Below are 19,826 nucleotides of genomic sequence, written 5' to 3'. Positions count from 1 at the left end.
CTTCTTGTATGGTTGCTTTCAAAGTCGACCACATGTCTTCCACGTTATCGGTTTCTTCTTGGCTTTGTAGCGCCTGGTGAACGAAGTCTCCCATTTCTTTGAAATTTGTGTCCTTGAATTTGAGGACTTTGGTTAGTGTAGTAGATTTAGTGAAACCTTTCCTGATATTGAACCATACCATGTTGTGGTCACTGGAGGCCAATGTGTCGCCCACCGAGACCTCTGTGACACTTTCTCCATTGGTAAGTATCAGGTCCAGTATTACCTGATCCCTTGTCGGTTCCAACACCAGTTGCCTGAGGCTTGCTCCTTTCATAGAGTTTAATAGCCTCCTGCTGCTGCCGGAAGCAGAGGTAAGTGTAACCCAATCCACATCAGGCATGTTGAAGTCACCTAGCAATACTGTGTCCCCACGCAAGGTGATATTTTCTATATCTTCGATTATTTCCATATCCAGGTCATCCTGTTGTCTTGGGGGTCTGTAAATTACGCCAAGATACAAGCATTTGTCCTTCCCTCTGGCCAAATTAACCCAAAGGGATTCCCCAGTATACTGGACATCTGAGATTCTCGTGACCTTAATGTCATCTTTAGTATATAATGCTACACCCCCTCCCTTCCTACCCTCTCTGTCCCTCTCTGTCCCGCCCAGACCAGAGCGCGTCTCCTCAGTTCAGATAGCTAGCAGGGAAGCCAACCAAGGGGAGGTGGGTGGGACATGAGAATAGCTGCCTGCTGTCCCTGGATAACAACTGTTACGGTAAGTAACATTGCTTTATCCCAGGACAAGCAGGCAGGTATTCTCACTAATGGGTGACCTCCAAGCTAATCATAATGGGATGGTGGGAGAGTTGGCAACTTAGGAGAATAAATTTTGTAATACTGTTTGGCCAAACTGTCTACCCGTCTGGAGAAAGTATCCAGACAATAATGAGAAGTGAAGGTGTGAACCGAGGACCAAGTGGCAGCCTTACAAATCTCCTCAATCAGTGTCGATCTGAGGAAGGCTACAGAGGCTGCCATTGCTCTGACCTTATGGGCTGTGACTTTATGTGAAGGGGTAATCCAGCTTGGGCATAGCAGAAGGAGATACAAGCCGCCATCCAGTTGGAGATGGTGCGCTTAGAGATGGGACGACCCAACTTGTTCGGATCAAAGGAGATGAAAAGTTGAGGAGCAGTTCTGTGTGGCTTGGTGCGTTCCAGGTAGAAAGCCAAGGCACATTTACAGTCCAGAGTATGAAGAGCTGATTCTCCAGGATGAGAATGAGGCTTTGGAAAGAACACAGGGAGAACAATGGATTGATTCAGATGAAATTCCGAGACCACTATGGGGAGGAATTTTGGATGAGTGCGAAGGACCACCTTGTAATGGTGAAACACTGTGAAAGGTGGATCCGCCACCAATACTTGAAGCTCACTAACTTAACGAGCAGAAGTGAGGCCAATAAGAAACACCACTTTCCAAGTGAGGTACTTCAGATGAGCCTTGTGAAGAGGTTCAAATGGAGGTTTCATAAGCTGAAAAAGAACAACATTGAGGTCCCAAACCAATGGGGGCAGTTTGAGGGGAGGATTGACATGAAAAAGTCCTTTCATGAATCTAGAAACCACCGGATGAGCAGAGGCTGATGGAAAGCAGCAATTGCGCTAAGGTGGACTCGTATCAATGTAGACTTGAGGCCAGAATGAGAAAGGTACAAAAGATAATCTAAGACTGAAGATAAGGAGGAGTGTTGTGGCTCATGATGATGAGAAAAATACCAAGTAGAAAATCTAGTCCACTTTTGGTGGTAGCATTGTCTAGTAGCAGGCTTTCTTGAAGCTTCTAGGACGTCTCACAGGTTGAGAAAACTGGAGAGGGGTTACATTGAGAGGAACCAAGCTATCAGGTGTAGAGACTGCAGGTTGGGATGAAGTAGAGATCCCTGATGCTGTGTAAGCAGTGATGGAAACACTGGTAGAGGGAAGGGCTCCCTGCTGCTGAGTTGAAGTAGAAGGGAGTACCAAGGTTGTCTGGGTCACCGTGGAGCAATTAGAATCATGGTGGCATGGTCTGACTTGAGTTTGACTAGGGTCTTTTGAATGAGAGGAAATGGAGGAAACTCATATAGAAAGAGGTTCGTCCAATCCAGAAGGAAAGCGTCTGCCTCGAGGCGGTGAGGAGTATAGATCCTGGAGCAGAACTGAGGCAGTTTGAAGTTGTGGGGGGCTGCAAAGATGTCGATCTGAGGTGTTCCCCAATGAGAAAAGTTGTGATGGAGGGGCGTTGAGTGGAGGTCCACTCGTGAGGTTGCAGTAGACGACTCAAGTTGTCCGCCAGGGCATTGTCCGCCCCCTGAATGTAGACAGCTTTGAGAAAGGTGTTGTGGCAGATCGCCCAATCCCAAACTTTCAGAGCTTCTTGGCAGAGGGAGGCCGATCCCGTGCCCCCTGCTTGTTGATATAATACATGGCGAATTGGTTGTCCGTGCGAATGAGGACCACCTTGTCTTGAAGCAGATGCTGGAAGGCATTGAGGGCATGGAAAATTGCCCTGAGTTCCAGGAGATTGATGTGGCACTGGCGGTCGGTACTGGTCCAATAACCCTGGGTGCGGAGACCGTCCAGATGAGCCTCCCAAGCATAAGTGGACAAGTCGTTCGTGAGGACTTTCTGATTGGGGGGGCGTTTAAAACAGCAAACCTCTGGATAGATTGGAGGATAGCATCCACCAGCGAAGAGACTGTTGCAGAGCAAGGGTGACCCGGATGTGAAGGGGCAGAGGGTCGGATGTCTGCGTCCACTGAGATGCCAGGGTCCACTGGGGAATCCTGAGGTGAAGTCTGGCAAAAGGAGTCACGTGAACTGTAGAGGCCATGTGGCCCAGGAGAACCATCATGTGTCTCACCGAGATGGATGGGCGAGAGGACACCAAGTGGCAAAGATGGAGGAGAGCTTCCCGACGTTGGGGAGGGAGGAACGCTCTGAGTTGGGTAGTATCCAGAACGTCTCTGATGAAGGGAAGAGTCTGGGAAGGTTGTAGATGGGATTTCGGGAAGTTTATTTCGAACCCCAGGTGTTGCAGTAACCAAATCGTCTTCTGGGTCGCGAGGGCGACTCCCTGAGACGTGGAATCCTTGATGAGCCAGTCGTCCAAGTAGGGGAAGACCTGGAGGCCGTGGTTCCTGAGCGCTGCGGCCACCACTACCAGGCACTTTGGGTGACGAGGTCAGGCCGAAGGGAAGCACTTGGTATTGAAGATGAAGATTTCCCACCCTGAATCTGAGGTATTGGCGTGAGGCCGGATGAATGGGAAGTGTAGGCCTTCTTGAGATTCAGAGAGCATAACCAGTCGTTCTGCTCGAGGAGGGAGTACAGGGATGTCAGGGTCAACATGCAAAACTTCTCTTTGACCAGAAACTTGTTGAGCACCCTGAGGTCCAAAATGGGTCGCAAATCGCCCGTCTTCTTTGGAACAAGGAAGTACCGGGAGTAAAAATCCTTGTTCTGTTGAGACACGGGGACTGGCTCGAAGGCTCCGAGCTGTAATAAAGCCTGAACTTCCTGAAGAAGGGCGGTCTGGGTCAAGTTGGAAGGATACTCTCTTGGAGGATGTTCTGGGGGGACTCGGTTGAACTGGCGGGAGTATCCTTCTTTGATGATGGAGAGGACCCATAAGTCGGTGGTAATGGTCGTCCATCGATGGTAAAAGTGATGGAGAAGACCTCCAATTGGTGGAGCCACTGAAAATAGCAGGATGACTGAAGTTACGTCCTCTATGAGACAGTCAAAAGGGCTTAGGGGCAGTAGGCGGCTGAGGCTTATGCTGCTGCTTTTGGGAATGCTGCCGCTTCACAGGCTGTCAGGTGGTGAGAGCCTGTTTAGGTGGGTAACGCCGCTGGTATATCAACGGTGGGCGTGATGGACGAGAAGGAGCAGGCTTAGGCTTCGGATGCAAGATGGATTGGAAGGATTTCTCATGGTCCAAGAGCTTCTTGGTCGCCGCCTCGATGGACTCATCAAAGAGGTCGGTACCAGCGCATGGAACATTGGCAAGCCTGTCCTGGAGATTAGGGTCCATATCGATGGTCCTGAGCCACGCCAGCCGGCGCATGGCCACCGCAAATGCTGTAGCTCGAGCCGAGAGTTCAAAGGCATCGTAGGATGACTGCATCAGCTGTAACCGGAGCTGGGACAGCGAGGCCAGAACCTCCTGGTACTTGGATTGTGCCCTAGGGTCCACATAAGGCAAGAACTTCTGGAGTACGACAGGAAGAACTTGAAGTATGTGATGAAATGAAAGTTGTAATTCTGAACCCTGGATGTCGTCATGGAGTTCTGATAAATCCTCCTGCCAAATCGGTCCATGGTCTTGCCCTCTCTACCAGGTGGAACGGCAGCGTAGACCTGGGAGGGGTGAGATCGCTTCAGTGAGGATTCCACCAAGAGGGATTGATGGGAGAGTTGGGAACCATCGAACCCCTTATGGTGCACTGTGCGGTACCTGGGTATCCAATTTTCCCGGTACAGCAGGAATGGAATAAGGTGTTTCAAGGCATTGCATAAAGGTCTGATCCAGCAGCTTATGTATAGGGAACGCTTGAGGGATTCAGCGGGAGATTGAGGGAGGTGCATAGTCTCCAGATATTCTTTGGAGAATTTGGAGCCTGTGTCCAGGTGGATGTCCAGATCGTCTGCCATCTGTCAAAGGAATGAGGAGAACGATAGCTGGTCAGCCAAAGCAGGGCCTCGAGAAGGGCTCGACAGCTGGGACAGGTCACAAAAAGACAGCGAAGAACTCCAGAGATTTGAAGCAACTTGAGAGATGGGCAGAAAATTGGCAGATGAGTTTTAATGTAGAAAAATGCAAAGTGATGCACCTGGGCAGTAAAAACAAGGAGCATGGGTACAAACTGTTAGGTATAACATTGGGGAAGAGCGAACAAGAAAAAGACCTGGGAGTCCTGATAGATAGAACCCTGAAGCCATTGGCTCAATGTGCAGCGGCGGCAAAGAAAGCTAACAGGATGTTAGGCATGATAAAGAAAGGAATCACGAGTAGATCAAGGGAGGTCATAATGCCGCTTTATAGAGCAATGGTCAGACCACACCTGGAATACTGTGTCCAACACTGGTCTCCATACCTGAAGAAGGATATAACACTACTGGAGAGGGTGCAGAGGAGAGCGACGAAGCTAGTAAAAGGTATGGAGAACTTGAGCTACAAAAATCGCCTCAGAAAACTGTGACTATTCACCCTTGAGAAGAGAAGACTGAGAGGGGATCTGATAGAGACTTTTAAATTGCTAAAAGGGATCGACATAATGGAGCAAGCTCACTAACCAGCAGGGGGAAAGGATGGTGAGCAAGATCACATTGGCAAATGTAACCCAGTCTCGGACCAGAGGTCATGGCCTGAAGCTGAGAGGGGACACGGCCAGGACAAACGTCAGAAAGTTCTGCTTCACACAGCGAGTAGTGAACGCCTGGAACTCTCTCCCGAAAGAGCTGGTGGAGGAAACCACCATTCTAGGATTTAAGGGAAAATTGGACGCACATCTTCATGCAGAAGACATTGAGGGATACGAGTGACCATTGTATTCGCCAGGGTGTGCCTGGCTGAGCCTCCGCGTGTGCGGATCGCCGGACTAGATGGACCCCAGGTCTGATCCGATGCAGGCATTTCTTATGTTCTTATGTTCTTATGACGTCGAGGCCTCTGGATCCAAGGAGAACGGGGCTCGTGGAGGTGATAAAGATCCCAGCGTGTCCTCGAGCTCTGGCATCGGAAGAGGTGAAGTAGCCGGTGGGGAATACTCAAGAAAAGGCTGCTTCCGATGAGGCGAGGCATGCCTGGACGAGTGCCTCGATGAATGCCTCGACCGATGTGAACTGTGTTTGGATATCGGCCTCAAGGAACGAGGCGATTGGATCTTCGCTGAGGCCCCCAGGTATTGGATGGGGCTGGAAGCGGTTGATCGAAGCACAGTTGGATGACTGGGATCACCCCGGGGTACTCGTAGAGGCTCGAACCCCTATATCGGGTGGATCGGCTCCAATGGAGGCACTCGCAAAGACTCTGCTCCTTGCATCGAGTGGATGGGTTCCAATGGAGGCACTCGCAAAGACTCTACTCCTTGCATCGAGTGAATCGGTTCCAATGGAGGCATGGGCAAAGACTCTGCTCCTTGCGATGCGTGCACCGATGCCAGACCAGACACTCGCAGAGACTCTGCTCCCTGTAGAGAGTGTGTGTATCGCTGAGGCACTGGAGGAGGCTTGACCTCGTGGGAGGCCTCCTCGTGCCCAGGCTGGATTTGAGAGAGAAGCTTCGGCCCTATGGTGGTGAAGAGCTCGATGAACTGCTTCTCTAACAAGGTCTGGAACAAGGCCGGCAAGGATGGATCCGTATCTGCAATGGTACCGCCTGCACGGGCCTCGTGTTCTTTGGGGGCAGTGTGTGAGTGCTTGAGCCTAGAAGCCTTGGGCACTTTTAACACTACCGGTGGAATAGGCTGCTGTGCTACCTGATCTGAAGAGACTGAGGAAGGCATCGCAGCAGGCGCTGGAGTCGGGGCCAGCACGAACGATGCAGGCTTGATGAGACTCGGCGCCGCAGAGGTGGAAGGCTGGGAAGCAGCGGATGAAGTCGAAGGTGAGGGGCTTTTCAATGAAGACTGCTCCGTCAAGGACTCCATGCTGAAGAGTGACTCCCACAAGACGCAACGGCGCTTGAAAGCACGTGCGGTGAGTGTGGAGCAAGGCTGGCATGATTTCGGAAGGTGTTCAGGCCCGAGACATAAGAACATAAGAACATAAGAAATGCCTCCGCTGGGTCAGACCTAAGGTCCATCGCGCCCAGCAGTCCGCTCACGCGGCGGCCCATCAGGTCCAGGACCTGTGCAGTAATCTTTTATCTATACCCTTCTATCCCCTTTTCCAGCAGGAAATTGTCCAATCCTTTCTTAAACCCCAGTACCGTTCGCTGCCCTATAACGTCCTCTGGAAGCGCATTCCAGGTGTCCACCACACGTTGGGTAAAGAAGAACTTCCTAGCATTTGTTTTGAATCTGTCCCCTTTCAACTTTTCCGAATGCCCTCTTGTTTTTTTATGTTCTGAAAGTTTGAAGAATCTGTCCCTCTCTACTCTCTCTATGCCCTTCATGATCTTGTAAGTCTCTATCATATCCCCTCTAAGTCTTCTCTTCTCCAGGGAAAAGAGACCCAGTTTCTCCAATCTCTCAGCGTATGAAAGGTTTTCCATCCCCTTAATCAGTCGTGTCGCTCTCCTCTGAACTCTCTCGAGTAACACCATATCCTTCTTAAGGTATGGTGACCAATACTGGACACAGTACTCAAGATGCGGACGCACCATTGCCCGGTACAGCGGCAGGATAACTTCTTTCGTTCTTGTTGTAATACCCTTCTTGATTATCCCCAGCATTTTATTCGCTCTCTTGGCGGCCGCTGCGCACTGTGCCGTCGGCTTCATTGTCATGTCCACCATTACCCCCAAGTCCCTTTCTTGGGTACTCTCATTCAATAACATCCCTCCCATTGTATAGCTGTGCCTCGGGTTTCTGATTCCCACATGCAATACTTTACATTTCTCAACATTGAACTTCATCTGCCATCTCTCTGCCCATTCTCCCAATTTGTCCAAGTCCCTTTGCAATTTTTCACAGTCTTCCTTTGTCCGAGCTCCACTAAATAGTTTGGTGTCATCCGCAAATTTTATTATCTCACTCTTTGTTCCTGTTTCTAGATCATTTATGAATATATTAAATAGCAGTGGCCCGAGCACTGAGCCCTGCGGGACACCACTCGTGACTTTCCTCCAGTCTGAGTGGTGTCCCTTCACCCCTACCCTCTGTTTCCTACCCGCTAACCAGTTTCTGATCCATCTATGCACGGCTCCGTCCACCCCAAGGTTCTTCAGTTTCCGGAGTAGACGTTCATGAGGCACCTTGTCAAAGGCTTTCTGGAAATCTAGGTATATGATGTCTATGGGGTCTCCTTTGTCCATCTGTTTGTTAATTCCCTCGAAGAAGTGCAATAAGTTGGTCAGACACAATCTCCCCCTGCAGAAACCATGTTGGCTGGTTATCAGAAGTTCGTGTTTTTCAAAATGTTCATCAATTTTTTATTTTATTAGTGCTTCCGCCATTTTCCCCAGAACAGAGGTCAGACTCACCGGTCTGTAGTTTCCCGGGTCTCCTCTTGATCCCTTTTTAAAGATGGGCGTAACGTTGGCTATCTTCCAATCCTCCGGAATCACACCTGTTTTCAGAGACAGGTTGCAAATTTGCTGTAGTAGTTCCGCTATTTCCTCTTTTAGTTCCTTCAGCACCCTTGGATGGATTCCATCCGGACCCGGGGATTTGTCAGTTTTTAGTTTTTCTATCTGTCTGCGCACATCATCAAGGCTCACTTCTATGGATGTTAACTTTTGTGCTTGATTTCCATTGAAGAATTGCTCAGGTTCCGGTATGTTGGTTGTGTCTTCGTTTGTGAATACAGATGAAAAGAACATGTTAAGTCTTTCTGCGACCTCTTTCTCTTCCTTCACCGCTCCCTTCCTGTCTCCGTCATCCAGTGGTCCCACCTCCTCCCTAGCCGGCTGTTTCCCTTTAACATATCTAAAGAACGGTTTGAAATTTCGTGCTTCCCTGGCTAGTGTCTCTTCATACTCTCTTTTGGCTTTTCGTACCACATGGTGACATTCTTTTTGATACTTCCTGTGCTCTCTCCAGTTTACCTCAGTTTTGTCCCTTTTCCATTTTCTGAATGAATTTTTCTTATTGCTTATCACTTCCTTCACTATTTTAGTTATCCACGCCGGGTCTTTTATTCGACTCTTGTTGCACCCTTTTCTGAATTTGGGGATATATAGATTTTGCGCCTCGCTCACCGTGTCCTTGAAAAAGGACCAGGCATGTTCTACCGTCTGCCATTTTTGGGAAGTGTTCCTAAGTTTCTTCTTTACCATTCCCCTCATTGCTTCGTAGTTACCCTTCCTGAAGTTAAAAGTTGTCGCTATGGTTCTCTTTCCTTTCAGTATTCCTACTTCCATCTTGAACTTGATCATATTATGATCGCTGTTTCCCAATGGTCCCACTACTTCCACTTCCTTTGCAGGTCCCCTTAGCCCATTTAGGATTAGATCCAGAGTGGCATTTTCTCTTGTCGGTTCTCTAACAAGCTTTTCCATGAAGCAATCTTGTACAGCCTCCAGAAATTCTGTCTCCCTAGCGCATCTTGAACTTCCGAGACTCCAGTCTATCCCAGGGTAGTTGAAGTCTCCCATAATAACCGTGTTACCGCCTTTGCATTCTCGCTTCATCTCGGCTTCCATTTCTTCATCGATGTCTCCGGTTTGTCCGGGTGGACGATAGTATAGGCCTATCTTTATTTCAGGCCCTTTCCTTCCTGGTATTTTAACCCATAGTGATTCTAGCTTGTTGGTCGTCTCCGCTGTGTCCATTCTTGTTGATTGTATGCTTTCTTTTATGTATAGTGCTATTCCACCTCCTTTCTGTCCTGACCTGTCCTGGCGATAGAGCTTGTACCCCGGCAGTGCTGTATCCCATTTGCTTTCCTCATTCCACCATGTTTCAGAGATTCCAATGATGTCTATGTCTTCTGCAATGATCATGGCTTCTAATTCCCCCATTTTGTTTCTTAGGCTCCTTGCATTAGTATATATGCAATTTAGCTCCTGGAATTTTGCTGCCTTTAATTCCTTTCCCTGCGCTTCGGTCTTTAGATACTTCTCTTGGGCTACAATCTTTCTAACCTTCTCTTCTTGGTTAGTTGACTCCTGTAATTTGTCCATTGTTTCTTCCCAGCCTTTTTTCCCCTCAGTATCTTCACGGGATACCTTTTTCCGAAACATCGACGCTTGGTCGACTGTCGGCTTTCCCCTTCTTCTTAGTTTAAAGCCTGTTCTATTTCTCTCTTGACATTGTTTGCTAGAAGTCTAGTTCCCGCTGTGCTCAGGTGCAATCCATCTCTCCTGTAGAGCTTGCTCTTGCCCCAGAGACACAGAACACAGCGTCGAAGAGGGTCCGTTAGCAAAATTGCGCGCTGGCATTTGTCACACTTTTTAAAACCAGTGATAGGCCGGGACATAGGCCAGAAAAGCTCCGCCACAAGATCGAAGCTGCGGGGCTGCGGCTATGTGGCCTGCCCGGTCGAACGGATAGAAGAAATTTTTTTTTTTTTAAACAATAAAAACGACGAAAATCGGCGATTAAGAGGAAAATAACCCAAAACCGCGAACTTTAGAAGGCACAAGTGAAAATCTTCACGCAGAGAGTCGAAGATGGACTTCTCAGCTCCGTGGAAAAGTAAGAACTGAGGAGACACGCCCTGGTCTGGGCAGGAAGGCACTCGCGCATGGGCGACTCGAAACTTCGAGTTTCATCAAGCAAAAATGCTTGTGAGGCGTCCGCATCGGGGCTCCGTTGGATCACGTCACCCATTAGTGAGAATATCTGCCTGCTTGTCCTGGGATAAGCTGTTACTTTTTAGAAAGTTTTGCTTTGAATATAGGCTACATTTTGTTTTCTAAAACTTTGGGGTATAGTATCCTGAGAACTAATGCATATAGTTTGATATTCTCTGGATAAAAGTATTCTATTGTGCCTTTTGAGATAAAATTATAAGCAAAGCATGTCATCCAACTAAATTATTCTACAAATGAATTGATGTTGTGAATCATATCAGTGTGTTAAGAGAAAACTGCAGTGTACCTCAGAGTACCAGAAGTAAAGCCAGGTGTGCAAAACACTGAACAAACCCCATAACAAAACATAAAGAACAACAAATGAAATAGACCAGTGGGCCTGTCTTATACTATTAATCCTTGCACCACAGTGCTGAGTATAAGCCCAAAACATTAGTTGATCAAGGGATTTATTATGCAGATCATTCATTTTTACTTAATCATGCTATTCAGAAGTTAATGTAAGTGGAACACGGAAAACGGCTCCTGATGGACAGTGAAAGAAGACTACTAGAGATGCCCCCTGCTTTCTCTGTTCTACAAGGTTATCAGAAAAGGAAGCTTGTGGTAGATAATTGAAAATGCTCAGTAACGCACATAAGAGCTCCCAAAACAAAGCCAGAAAAGAAATCTGCCAGGAACAAGGCTTTATGATTGAGTGCATCTAGACAACAGAATGTTTTACTGAGTGCTCTCTTACCAGTACAATATCTGGGCTTTTCGGACTAAAAACATCTTGAGACCCAGTCATTCCTGGTTGGGGAGATCTGTCCCCTTTTCTCTGGAGCCTAAGTCCCACGGTGTGATGGCCCATGCTTTCTAGAAGTTGTTGGACTTCACCAGATGCCATGTTATCAAAATAGACAGTGGCACTAACAATCTGGTCACCTACAAACAGGAAGAAGAATTTAGGGGGGAGGAACCTGAAAATGCTGAAAAACTAAACAGCATTGTGAAAGGAAGCCACTACTACTTCCCTACAAAAAAATTCTATGGCACATAGTTCATGAATGTTGCTTTCAGGGCTGTGGAGTTGGAGTCAGAGTCAATAAAAATGTACCAACTCTGACTTCAGCTTCAAAATAAAATCTTACAACATTAAAATGTATGATAAATTTATCATTTTATACTTATGTTTTTAGTCAGGTTCTTTCTTCAAACATCAAATAGACATTTTGTGGTCTATTAGTCCTAATTTTGCACACAAAGAAATATCCTATGTTTCAGCATTAATCAAATTTCTCTTAGATTTACTACACATACGAGAGGCCGCTGAAAAATTCTCAGCTTAACCAACCAAGTTGGGGCAGTCTTCATTGAGGGCTAAACACTTAGGGGCTCATAATAATTTTAAAAAAGTCCAAAAAGTGGCCTATATTGGTACTTGGACGATCAAAAAGCCAGATCCATGTACCGATAATCAAAGCTGGTTTTAGACATATCTAAAACCAGCCTAGGCCTTTCCCCTGCCTATAAATACCTAGAGTGAAAAGAGGCATTTTTAGAGGAGGGGAAAGGGCGGGAGGTAGGCCAACCTAGACTTAGTTATATAGCAAGTATAACCAAAACCTTTAACAGGTTGCCTAGTCAGAATTTATACGTTTTGACTTAGACCAAGTCAAAACAGGTATAAGCTCCAAAAATGGGCCGCTGAACTGATCTCAGCGGCCCCGGCAACCTGCCCACCCCCATCACAAAGATTGTGGCAGGAGAGATGCCTCATCTCCCCTGCCACGATCGTGATCCTCCCCCCAAAGTGCCGCGGTTGGCCCCTGCGCCTAAGGCCCCTCATGTGGCTCCCTCCTGCCTGTATTTTAGGGGGAATGGGGGGTCGTGGGCAGGAGGGCCTGGGATCCCTCCTGCCTGTATTTTAGGGGGGATGGGGGGGTGCGTCATGGGAAGCAGAGTCTGGGCTCACTCATGCCTATATTTTAAGGGGGGTGGGGGGTCGCAGGGGTTGCACCTCGGCAGAAGGGGTTGGGTTCCCTCCTGCCGGTATTGGTTCGGGAATGGGGGGGGTCATGGGGCTCGCACCTCGACAGTAGGGGTTGGGCTCCTTCCTACCGGTATTGTGTCAGGGTTCGGGGGCATCTCTCCTGCCACGGTCACGGCAGTTCGGGGGACGATCGCGGCAGGGGAGTTAAGCCTTCTCTCCGGCCGCGATCGTTGTGGGGGGGGGGGTGGATTTTGTAATCGGTGTTGTTTTTGACAGACGCCGGTTACAGAATCCAGCTTTTAGGTGAAGGACTGGCCCCTCCTTCGCCTAAAAGGTCATGTTTTGGGTGTTTGGGACTTAGGCTATTTTTAGGTTGATAATGTGTTGTAAGTTTAGATGTAGTGGTGGTCTGGGCGTTTAAGTTTCAAGTTTATTCATGTATTTGATTAAACGCTTATCCTAAGATTCTAAGCGTTGTACAATAATAATTAAAACATTTACAAGGGTACAAAGACAGACAATTTTTTAACGTACTTAATTATAAAAACCATAGAGGTACAATAGGAAAGGGGGGAGAACTACAATATTTATCAAGAAAAGGTACATAAAAGGGAAGCACATTAGGGCGGAGAAAGGTTAAAAGTTGCTGGACTTGAATCAAATGGTCAGTTAAAGGCATCTTTAAAAAGAAAACACTTTAAACTACTTTTAAACTTCAGTAAATTGTGTTCGGATCTTATATATATAGGAAGAGAATTCCAAATCATAGGGGCAGTCACTGAGAAGATTGAGGTGCGGCGAGTACCTATTATCCTTAGGGAAGGGACATTAAGAGTATACTGAGAAGTGGATCTAAGTGCTCTAGGGGGGGTCATATGGAATTAGAAGTCTATCAATGAATGCTGGGGCCTGTGTTTGTATCGTTTTAAAGGTTAAAAGGGCAATTTTATATGTTATCCTATATATGACTGGTAGCCAATGGGCTTTTTGTAGTAATGGAGTAACGTGATCATATTTTTTAGAACCAGACATGAGTTTGATAGCAGTATTTTGGATTAATTGTAGACGTTTTATTTCTTTTAAGTTTATCCCTTTAAGTACAGAATTACAATAATCCATTTTAGATATTACAAGGGAATGGATTAGTACTGTAAGGGACTTGGCATCAAGAAGGGGGGCCAATGATCTGATCATCCTTAATTTATAAAAACAGTTCTTAACTAAAGCTGAACGTAGAGGTAAGCCATTCTAAAAAAAAAAAAACCTTATTTTGGATTTTTTTTTGAGAATGGACATTTTCCCTGCTGCTACTTTAGAGTTTAGTGCCTTAGGCCAAAAGGGGACTTAAACGTTTTTTTTATTATGCCCCTCTATGTCCAACAATCTTCCACTTTTTTTGTTTTGTATTTTTCTGACAGAATGAAAAAAAATGGAAAATCACTGAACACTCGGATTCTGTAACTGGCGCCCAAGCGGCGACTGCAATCATGCAAGGGCACTGGTTACAGAATCGCGCCTGATTCAGCCAAAATAGATGGCTGAAATGTAGACCTGGAAAACCCTGGCCTACATTTCAGCTGCCTACCTTTGCAGTTATATTGCAGTAGCCATAAGCTGATAACAACAGGGGAATCCTTCCCCCCCATGGCTTTTGGAGTCCTGCCAGTTCAGCTGATTGTGGGGGAAATACCCCGGTAGCAGAAGGGATGCCCACTTCCTTCTGTCGCCGCCATAATTGTCGCCCACCCCCTTTGACAACCAAACTAACAACCCCCCATACCTGTGGAACAAAGGCCTACTCCCTCCAGCTGGCAGGCCCGCCTCTTCAAAATGGTAGGCCTTCCACTTCCTGGGAGTGGCCTAAGGCCTTGATTGGCCCAGGCGCCTATAGCCCCATAGCCCTGCTGGCTCAGCTGATCGGGGGAGGGGGATCCCCTGCCACAACTAGCTTAAGGTTGCTGCGGTCTAGAGGCAAAGATAGGTGGCTGAAATGTAGGCCAGGGTTTTCCAAGCCTACATTTCAGCCGCTATCTTGGCATAAATTGCAGCTATGTAGCTGCTTTAGCCTGCCTAACATCACTTCCAGCATTGGCCATGCCTACTTTGACATTCCAGCAGCAAGACTGCTGTTTTTTGCCATTTAAGATGGTGTTTTACAATTAACTTAGGCATCAGCAGGGCGCCTACCAACACCTAAGTGCTGGTTATAGAATTTCCCCTTAAGTGTACAGCCCTCGATAGAGACTGCCCCAACTTTGATGGTTGAGCTGAGAACATTTCAGCAGCTCCTCAAAATAGGAATTGGAGTCAAAGTCAGAGTCAAAGGTTTGGTGTACTGAGTCCACAACCCTGGTTGCTTTAAAAAGTTTATGGTGAACAGTGTACTACATAAACATTTTGCATCATGAACAGAAGGAGTTTATTTTTATTTATTTTAATTTCTTATATACCGCTTCTATTCGAAGCATTCAGGTACTCTAAGTATTTCTCCCTATCTGTTCCAGCATGCTCACAATTTGCCTACAGTACCGGGGGCAATGGAATGTGAAGTGACTTGCCCAGGGTCACATGGAGCAGCATAAAGATTGAACTCACACCCTTAGGGTGTGGAGACAGAGGTCCTAACTACTAAGCCACTCCTTCACATCTTTTTCTGTACTAGATAAAGGCAAATTACTGTACATTCAGGAGCAGCAGGCTTTATCCTGTACCAGAGAGTTTACAATCTTAGTTATGTACCCAAGGCAATAGAGCAGGGGTTGGGAACTCTGGTCCTCGACAGCCGTATTCCAGTCGGGTTTTCAGGATTTCCCCAATGAATATGCATGAGATCTATTTGCATGCACTGCTTTCAATGCATATTTATTGGGGAAATCCTGAAAACCCAACTGAAATACGGCTCTTGAGGACCGGAGTTCCCTACCCCTGCAATAGAGGGTTAAGTGACTTCCCAAGATCAAATGAGTGGAGATGGGATTTTAAACTGCGTTTTCCTAGCTTTCAGCCCACTCTCTAACTATTAGGCTACTTCTCCAGTCCACAAAGGAAATAAACAAATAAACAAAGTGGACTCTCTGTTAACCAGAACTCTCAATCAACCAGAAAAAAAATCTATGAAATACTGTAATACTTTAAATAAAAATGAAAAAAAAAATATCAATTTCTGGTGGAAATTTAAGTGTAAGCTTGCCACACCACACCTGAGTAGCCCAAGCTTTGCCTACCACATGTCCGGTAGTTTGTCTGGAACAGTTTATGGTATGGCATAGAATGGGGTATAGTATTAAGCCTACTTTTAATATTATTATTTAGGTATTTATATACTATCTAGCAAGGTTATCTGAGAAGTTTACAATCAAGTACTCAAGCAATTTCCCTATCTGTCCCATGGGCTCACGGTCTGTCTTACGTAGCTGAGGCAATGAAGGATTGAGTGATTTCCCCAGGATCACAAGAAATAGCTAGAGATTTGAACCCACAACCTCAGGGTGCTGAGGCTGTAGCTCTAAACACTAAGCCACTCTCAAGCAACCAGAAACTACATTTATCCAGCATCTATCAATCCCCATGGGTGACGGTTAACTGAGAGTCTACTGTACACTGGTGACTCAATATAACACGGTACTTAAGGTCCAAAAGATTCTACTGAGTTGTACATGAGGCACATTATAAGGAGGAACTCTTTCTGTCATATGTACGAATAAACAATTAAGTAACATTACTTTTCCATTGAAAAATAATACTATATTTCCCACCCGGGGCTTACTCATCTATCCCCCTTATAACCTAATTTAGGTGGAGAAATAGCCTCAGACTTGAGCATCTACACCAGTCAGTGTTTTGTCACCAACTTCTTTTATTTGCTCTTTCCAACCACCAGCCCCCCTCTCTAGTGCTTTTATTTTTTATATAACTTTTTTTTTCACTTTCTTCTTAGAAATATTTTTCTATTTTCTGTTTTTCACTTCTAGAACTTTAAATAATTTTTGATTTCTAGCATTTTTCAATTACTTTTTTCATATTAGAACTCTCCTTATTCTTTATGACTTTTGTGAGAGGGCTAGTACCAACAGTTCATTTTACTATTATTATCAAAGAGCTTGGGGTCCTTTTATCAAGGCACGGTAGCGGTTTAATGCGTGGAATACCACGCGTTAAACCACCTGCCGTGCTAGTACCTAATGTCTCCATTGACAAGGCGTTAGGATTTTAGGCTGCCGCGGGGGTTAGCACGTGATGAAATGTCCGACGCGCTAACCCCCGTAGTGCACCTTGATAAAAGGAGTCCCTAATGTCAACAGTCCAATGCTCTACTTCAATTTTGGTACTCACAGCGTCGAGTCATATAGCATTATCTTGTACAAGAAATACTGCAGAACAATTTTCTTTAAAAAGTCTCACTGACTGGCACCAGCTCAATATTTACCATTTTAGTTTTAATGCATGATTATGTACTTTTTACTTGTAATCCACCAGGAATTTTAGATTACGCAGAAAATTAATAAAAAAAATAAATAAATACATAAATAAATAAACATCCCCATATGCTTCATCCATCTAGAGCAGTGTTCTCAAAGTCCCTCCTTGAGGGCCACAATCCAGTTGGGTTTTCAGGATTTCCCCAATAAATATGCATTGAAAGCAGTGCATGCACATAGATCTCATGCATATTCATTGGGGAAATCCTGAAAACCCGACTGGATTGTGGCCCTCAAGGAGGGACTTTGAAACCCCTGATCTAGAAGCAAAGGAGTGCTGTGCTATTATATCTTTAGAGAGCAAACCTTCTTGCAATCCCAGGGAACTAGGTACTTCAGATAAATATATCTTGGTTAGCTGAATGTCACTAGCCCTGATGTGCATCCTTCTCCTAGGACAAGCAGGATGAGTCAGCCACATATGGACAAGGACAACGCTCGTTCCTGGATCTCTGCAAGCTCAACAGGTGCATACACAAGGTCCAGATGCACTCTCTGGGTACAGTCTTGGCCCTGTTACAGCCTGAGTATTGGCTAGTATCCCATGCGCCCAGCCCACAGGAGGCATCGTCGCTTCTATAGCCAAGACAGACGCCTCCAGTACAAGGTCCTGCCCCTTGGACTCTCAACGGCTCCAAGAGCATTCACAAAGTGCGTGGCAGTGGCACATCCTCGCCTTCAAGGGGTGCGCGTCCTATCTTATCTCGACAGTCCCGTCAACCACCATAACCCTCCTCCAAGAACTGGGGTTCCTCATCAACTACATGAAATCCCACCTGATACCCACCCAGGGGATATCGTTCATCTGGGCAGTCATCGACACCACGCAGACCAAGGCCGTCCTACGGGACTACCAGATCGATGCCATGACATCCCTGGCCCAGTGCATCCCTGCCAGCAGCTCATCGTCAGCACGCTCCGGTCTTTGTTGTGCAGCACACCAGACTATTCATGAGATCCCTGAAAGGGCACCTCAGACGTCACTGGGACCAGTGTACCCAACCTCTGACCACCCACCTATTGGAGCTCAGGGCCATAGGGAATGCCCTCGAAACCTTCAAACAGGCAGGGCAGTACTCACCCAAACAGAAAACCAGGTGGCCTTGCACTATATCAACAAACAGGGAGGGACAGGGTCAACCTCACTCTGCAAGGAAGCTTGTCACATGTGGGAGTTCTCCAACTCCATTCAATGCCCCAGCCAGGCAACTTACCTCCCGTGGGAGCAGAACGACCTGGCAGAAAGACTCAGCCACCAGCTGGATCCCGATGAGTGGTGTCTCAACCCAGCAGCGATGAAGAAGATCTTCAGCACCTGGGGCACACCGAGCATCGACCTGTTTGCAACCGAACCGAACTCAAAATACTCGACCTTCTGCGCAAAGAGATCAACCCATCGCCGTCTCAGCCCCGACGGTCTGTCTGTGAGTTGGAACCACAGACTCTTATATGCCTACCCACCACACCCTAAGTCCTGCAGAAGATTCTTCAGGACAGAGCAACGGTGATCATGATTGCCCTGTTCAGGCCCCTGCAACCATGGTTCCCGTTCCGGCAAGGGATAGCGGTTCATCCACCTCTCCCCCCTCCCGATCAGTGCAGTTCTCATTACACAACGCGGGAACCTTACCCTCCACCACGACCTGCGTTCCTTAGCCCTGACCACATGGATGATGAGAGGATGAACCTACCACAAGACGTGGAGCACATACTTATGGCAGCCAGAAGACCTTCAACCAGAAAACGCTATGGGTTGAAAGGGAGAAGGTTCCGCTACCAGTGCACAGACACGCAGCGAGACCCCTACAACTGCCCCATACCGGACATCTTGCAGTACATACTGAGCTTATCTCAGGGGGACCTAAAACCCACTTCCATCAAGGTCCACCAGATGCCTCCTGTGGGCTGGGTGCATGGGATACTAGCCAATACTCGGGCTGTAACAGGGCCAAGACTGTACCCAGAGAGTGCATCTGGACCTTGTGTATGCACCTGTTGAGCTTGCAGAGATCCAGGAATGAGCGTTGTCCTTGTCCATATGTGGCTGACTATCCTGCTGTCCACGGAGAACCTACGTTACAGGTAAGTAACTACACTTTTTCACACACGCACCTTCTTTCACCACTCCTGTTTTTGCTGCAGGAGAGTTCTGCACTAGCTGCTTCACAAAGACACCTTCATCAGTCTGATCAATCGTGATTCCATGCGAGCCGCTTCCTTGCCAGTTTGGAAGCAGCAGCTCCCGTGAGTCTTCCTCTTCTTTTTCCATCTAAACATAACCAGAGAACAGCAATGGGAAAATGATACAGATTAGCTCCTATTGATAGGCCGTCGTTTGCAAAAGACATGGAAAATGTCAGTGGACATATCCTATGTCATTGCATTTACCAAACAAAAACGAGCAGAAAAATATAAGACATTTTGAGTTTTGTGGTTCGCCAGTAACAGTATGCACTATCATCCTAATTTTATATATACTGTATATGACACTCAAAATTGCACACACAAATATAGGCGCACATTCAATTTATGTGTATAATTTACTTGACAAACAAGCCAATTAACACCGATAACTGGGCACTAATAATTATCAGCATTAATTGGCATTAATATAAATTTGCACACACGTCTTTGCATGTGGATCTGAGGAGGGTAATGTCCATGGAAGGGGCACAGATGGAACAAAAGAAGACAGAAAAGGCAACCTGGGATGCTCAATGTCTTTATTCACAATTAGGACCCGACACGTATGTGTTTCGGCCATAAGGCCTGCCTCAGGGGTCTGATTGTGAATAAAGACCCTGAGCACCCCCAGGTCGCCTTTCCTGTCTTCTTTTGTTCTATCCATGACCCTCAGTTTTGGTTTAGAAGTGGTATGTGATTTTTTATTTTATTTCCAATTGTATATACAATCCAAAAACCAT

General features: G+C 46.6%; 1 protein-coding gene across 2 annotated transcripts in view; it reads right to left on the bottom strand.

Moving 5' to 3' along the window:
• Positions 1-19,826, bottom strand: part of AHNAK (AHNAK nucleoprotein) — a 64,299-nt gene that overhangs the window by 20,809 nt on the left and 23,664 nt on the right. For both annotated transcript variants that reach the window (XM_033953812.1, XM_033953813.1), the window contains exons 2-3: positions 19,015-19,171; positions 11,189-11,376 (exon numbers count right to left, since the gene is read on the bottom strand). In XM_033953812.1, the coding sequence (XP_033809703.1) occupies positions 11,189-11,376; positions 19,015-19,171 (345 nt within the window). The remainder of the gene's footprint in view (positions 1-11,188; positions 11,377-19,014; positions 19,172-19,826) is intronic.

Source organism: Geotrypetes seraphini, chromosome 8 (assembly GCF_902459505.1).
Source record: "Geotrypetes seraphini chromosome 8, aGeoSer1.1, whole genome shotgun sequence".
Lineage (NCBI taxonomy): Eukaryota > Metazoa > Chordata > Amphibia > Gymnophiona > Dermophiidae > Geotrypetes > Geotrypetes seraphini.
The sequence above is the reverse complement of the archived record's forward strand: the minus strand, read 5'-3'. Positions and strand labels throughout refer to the sequence as shown.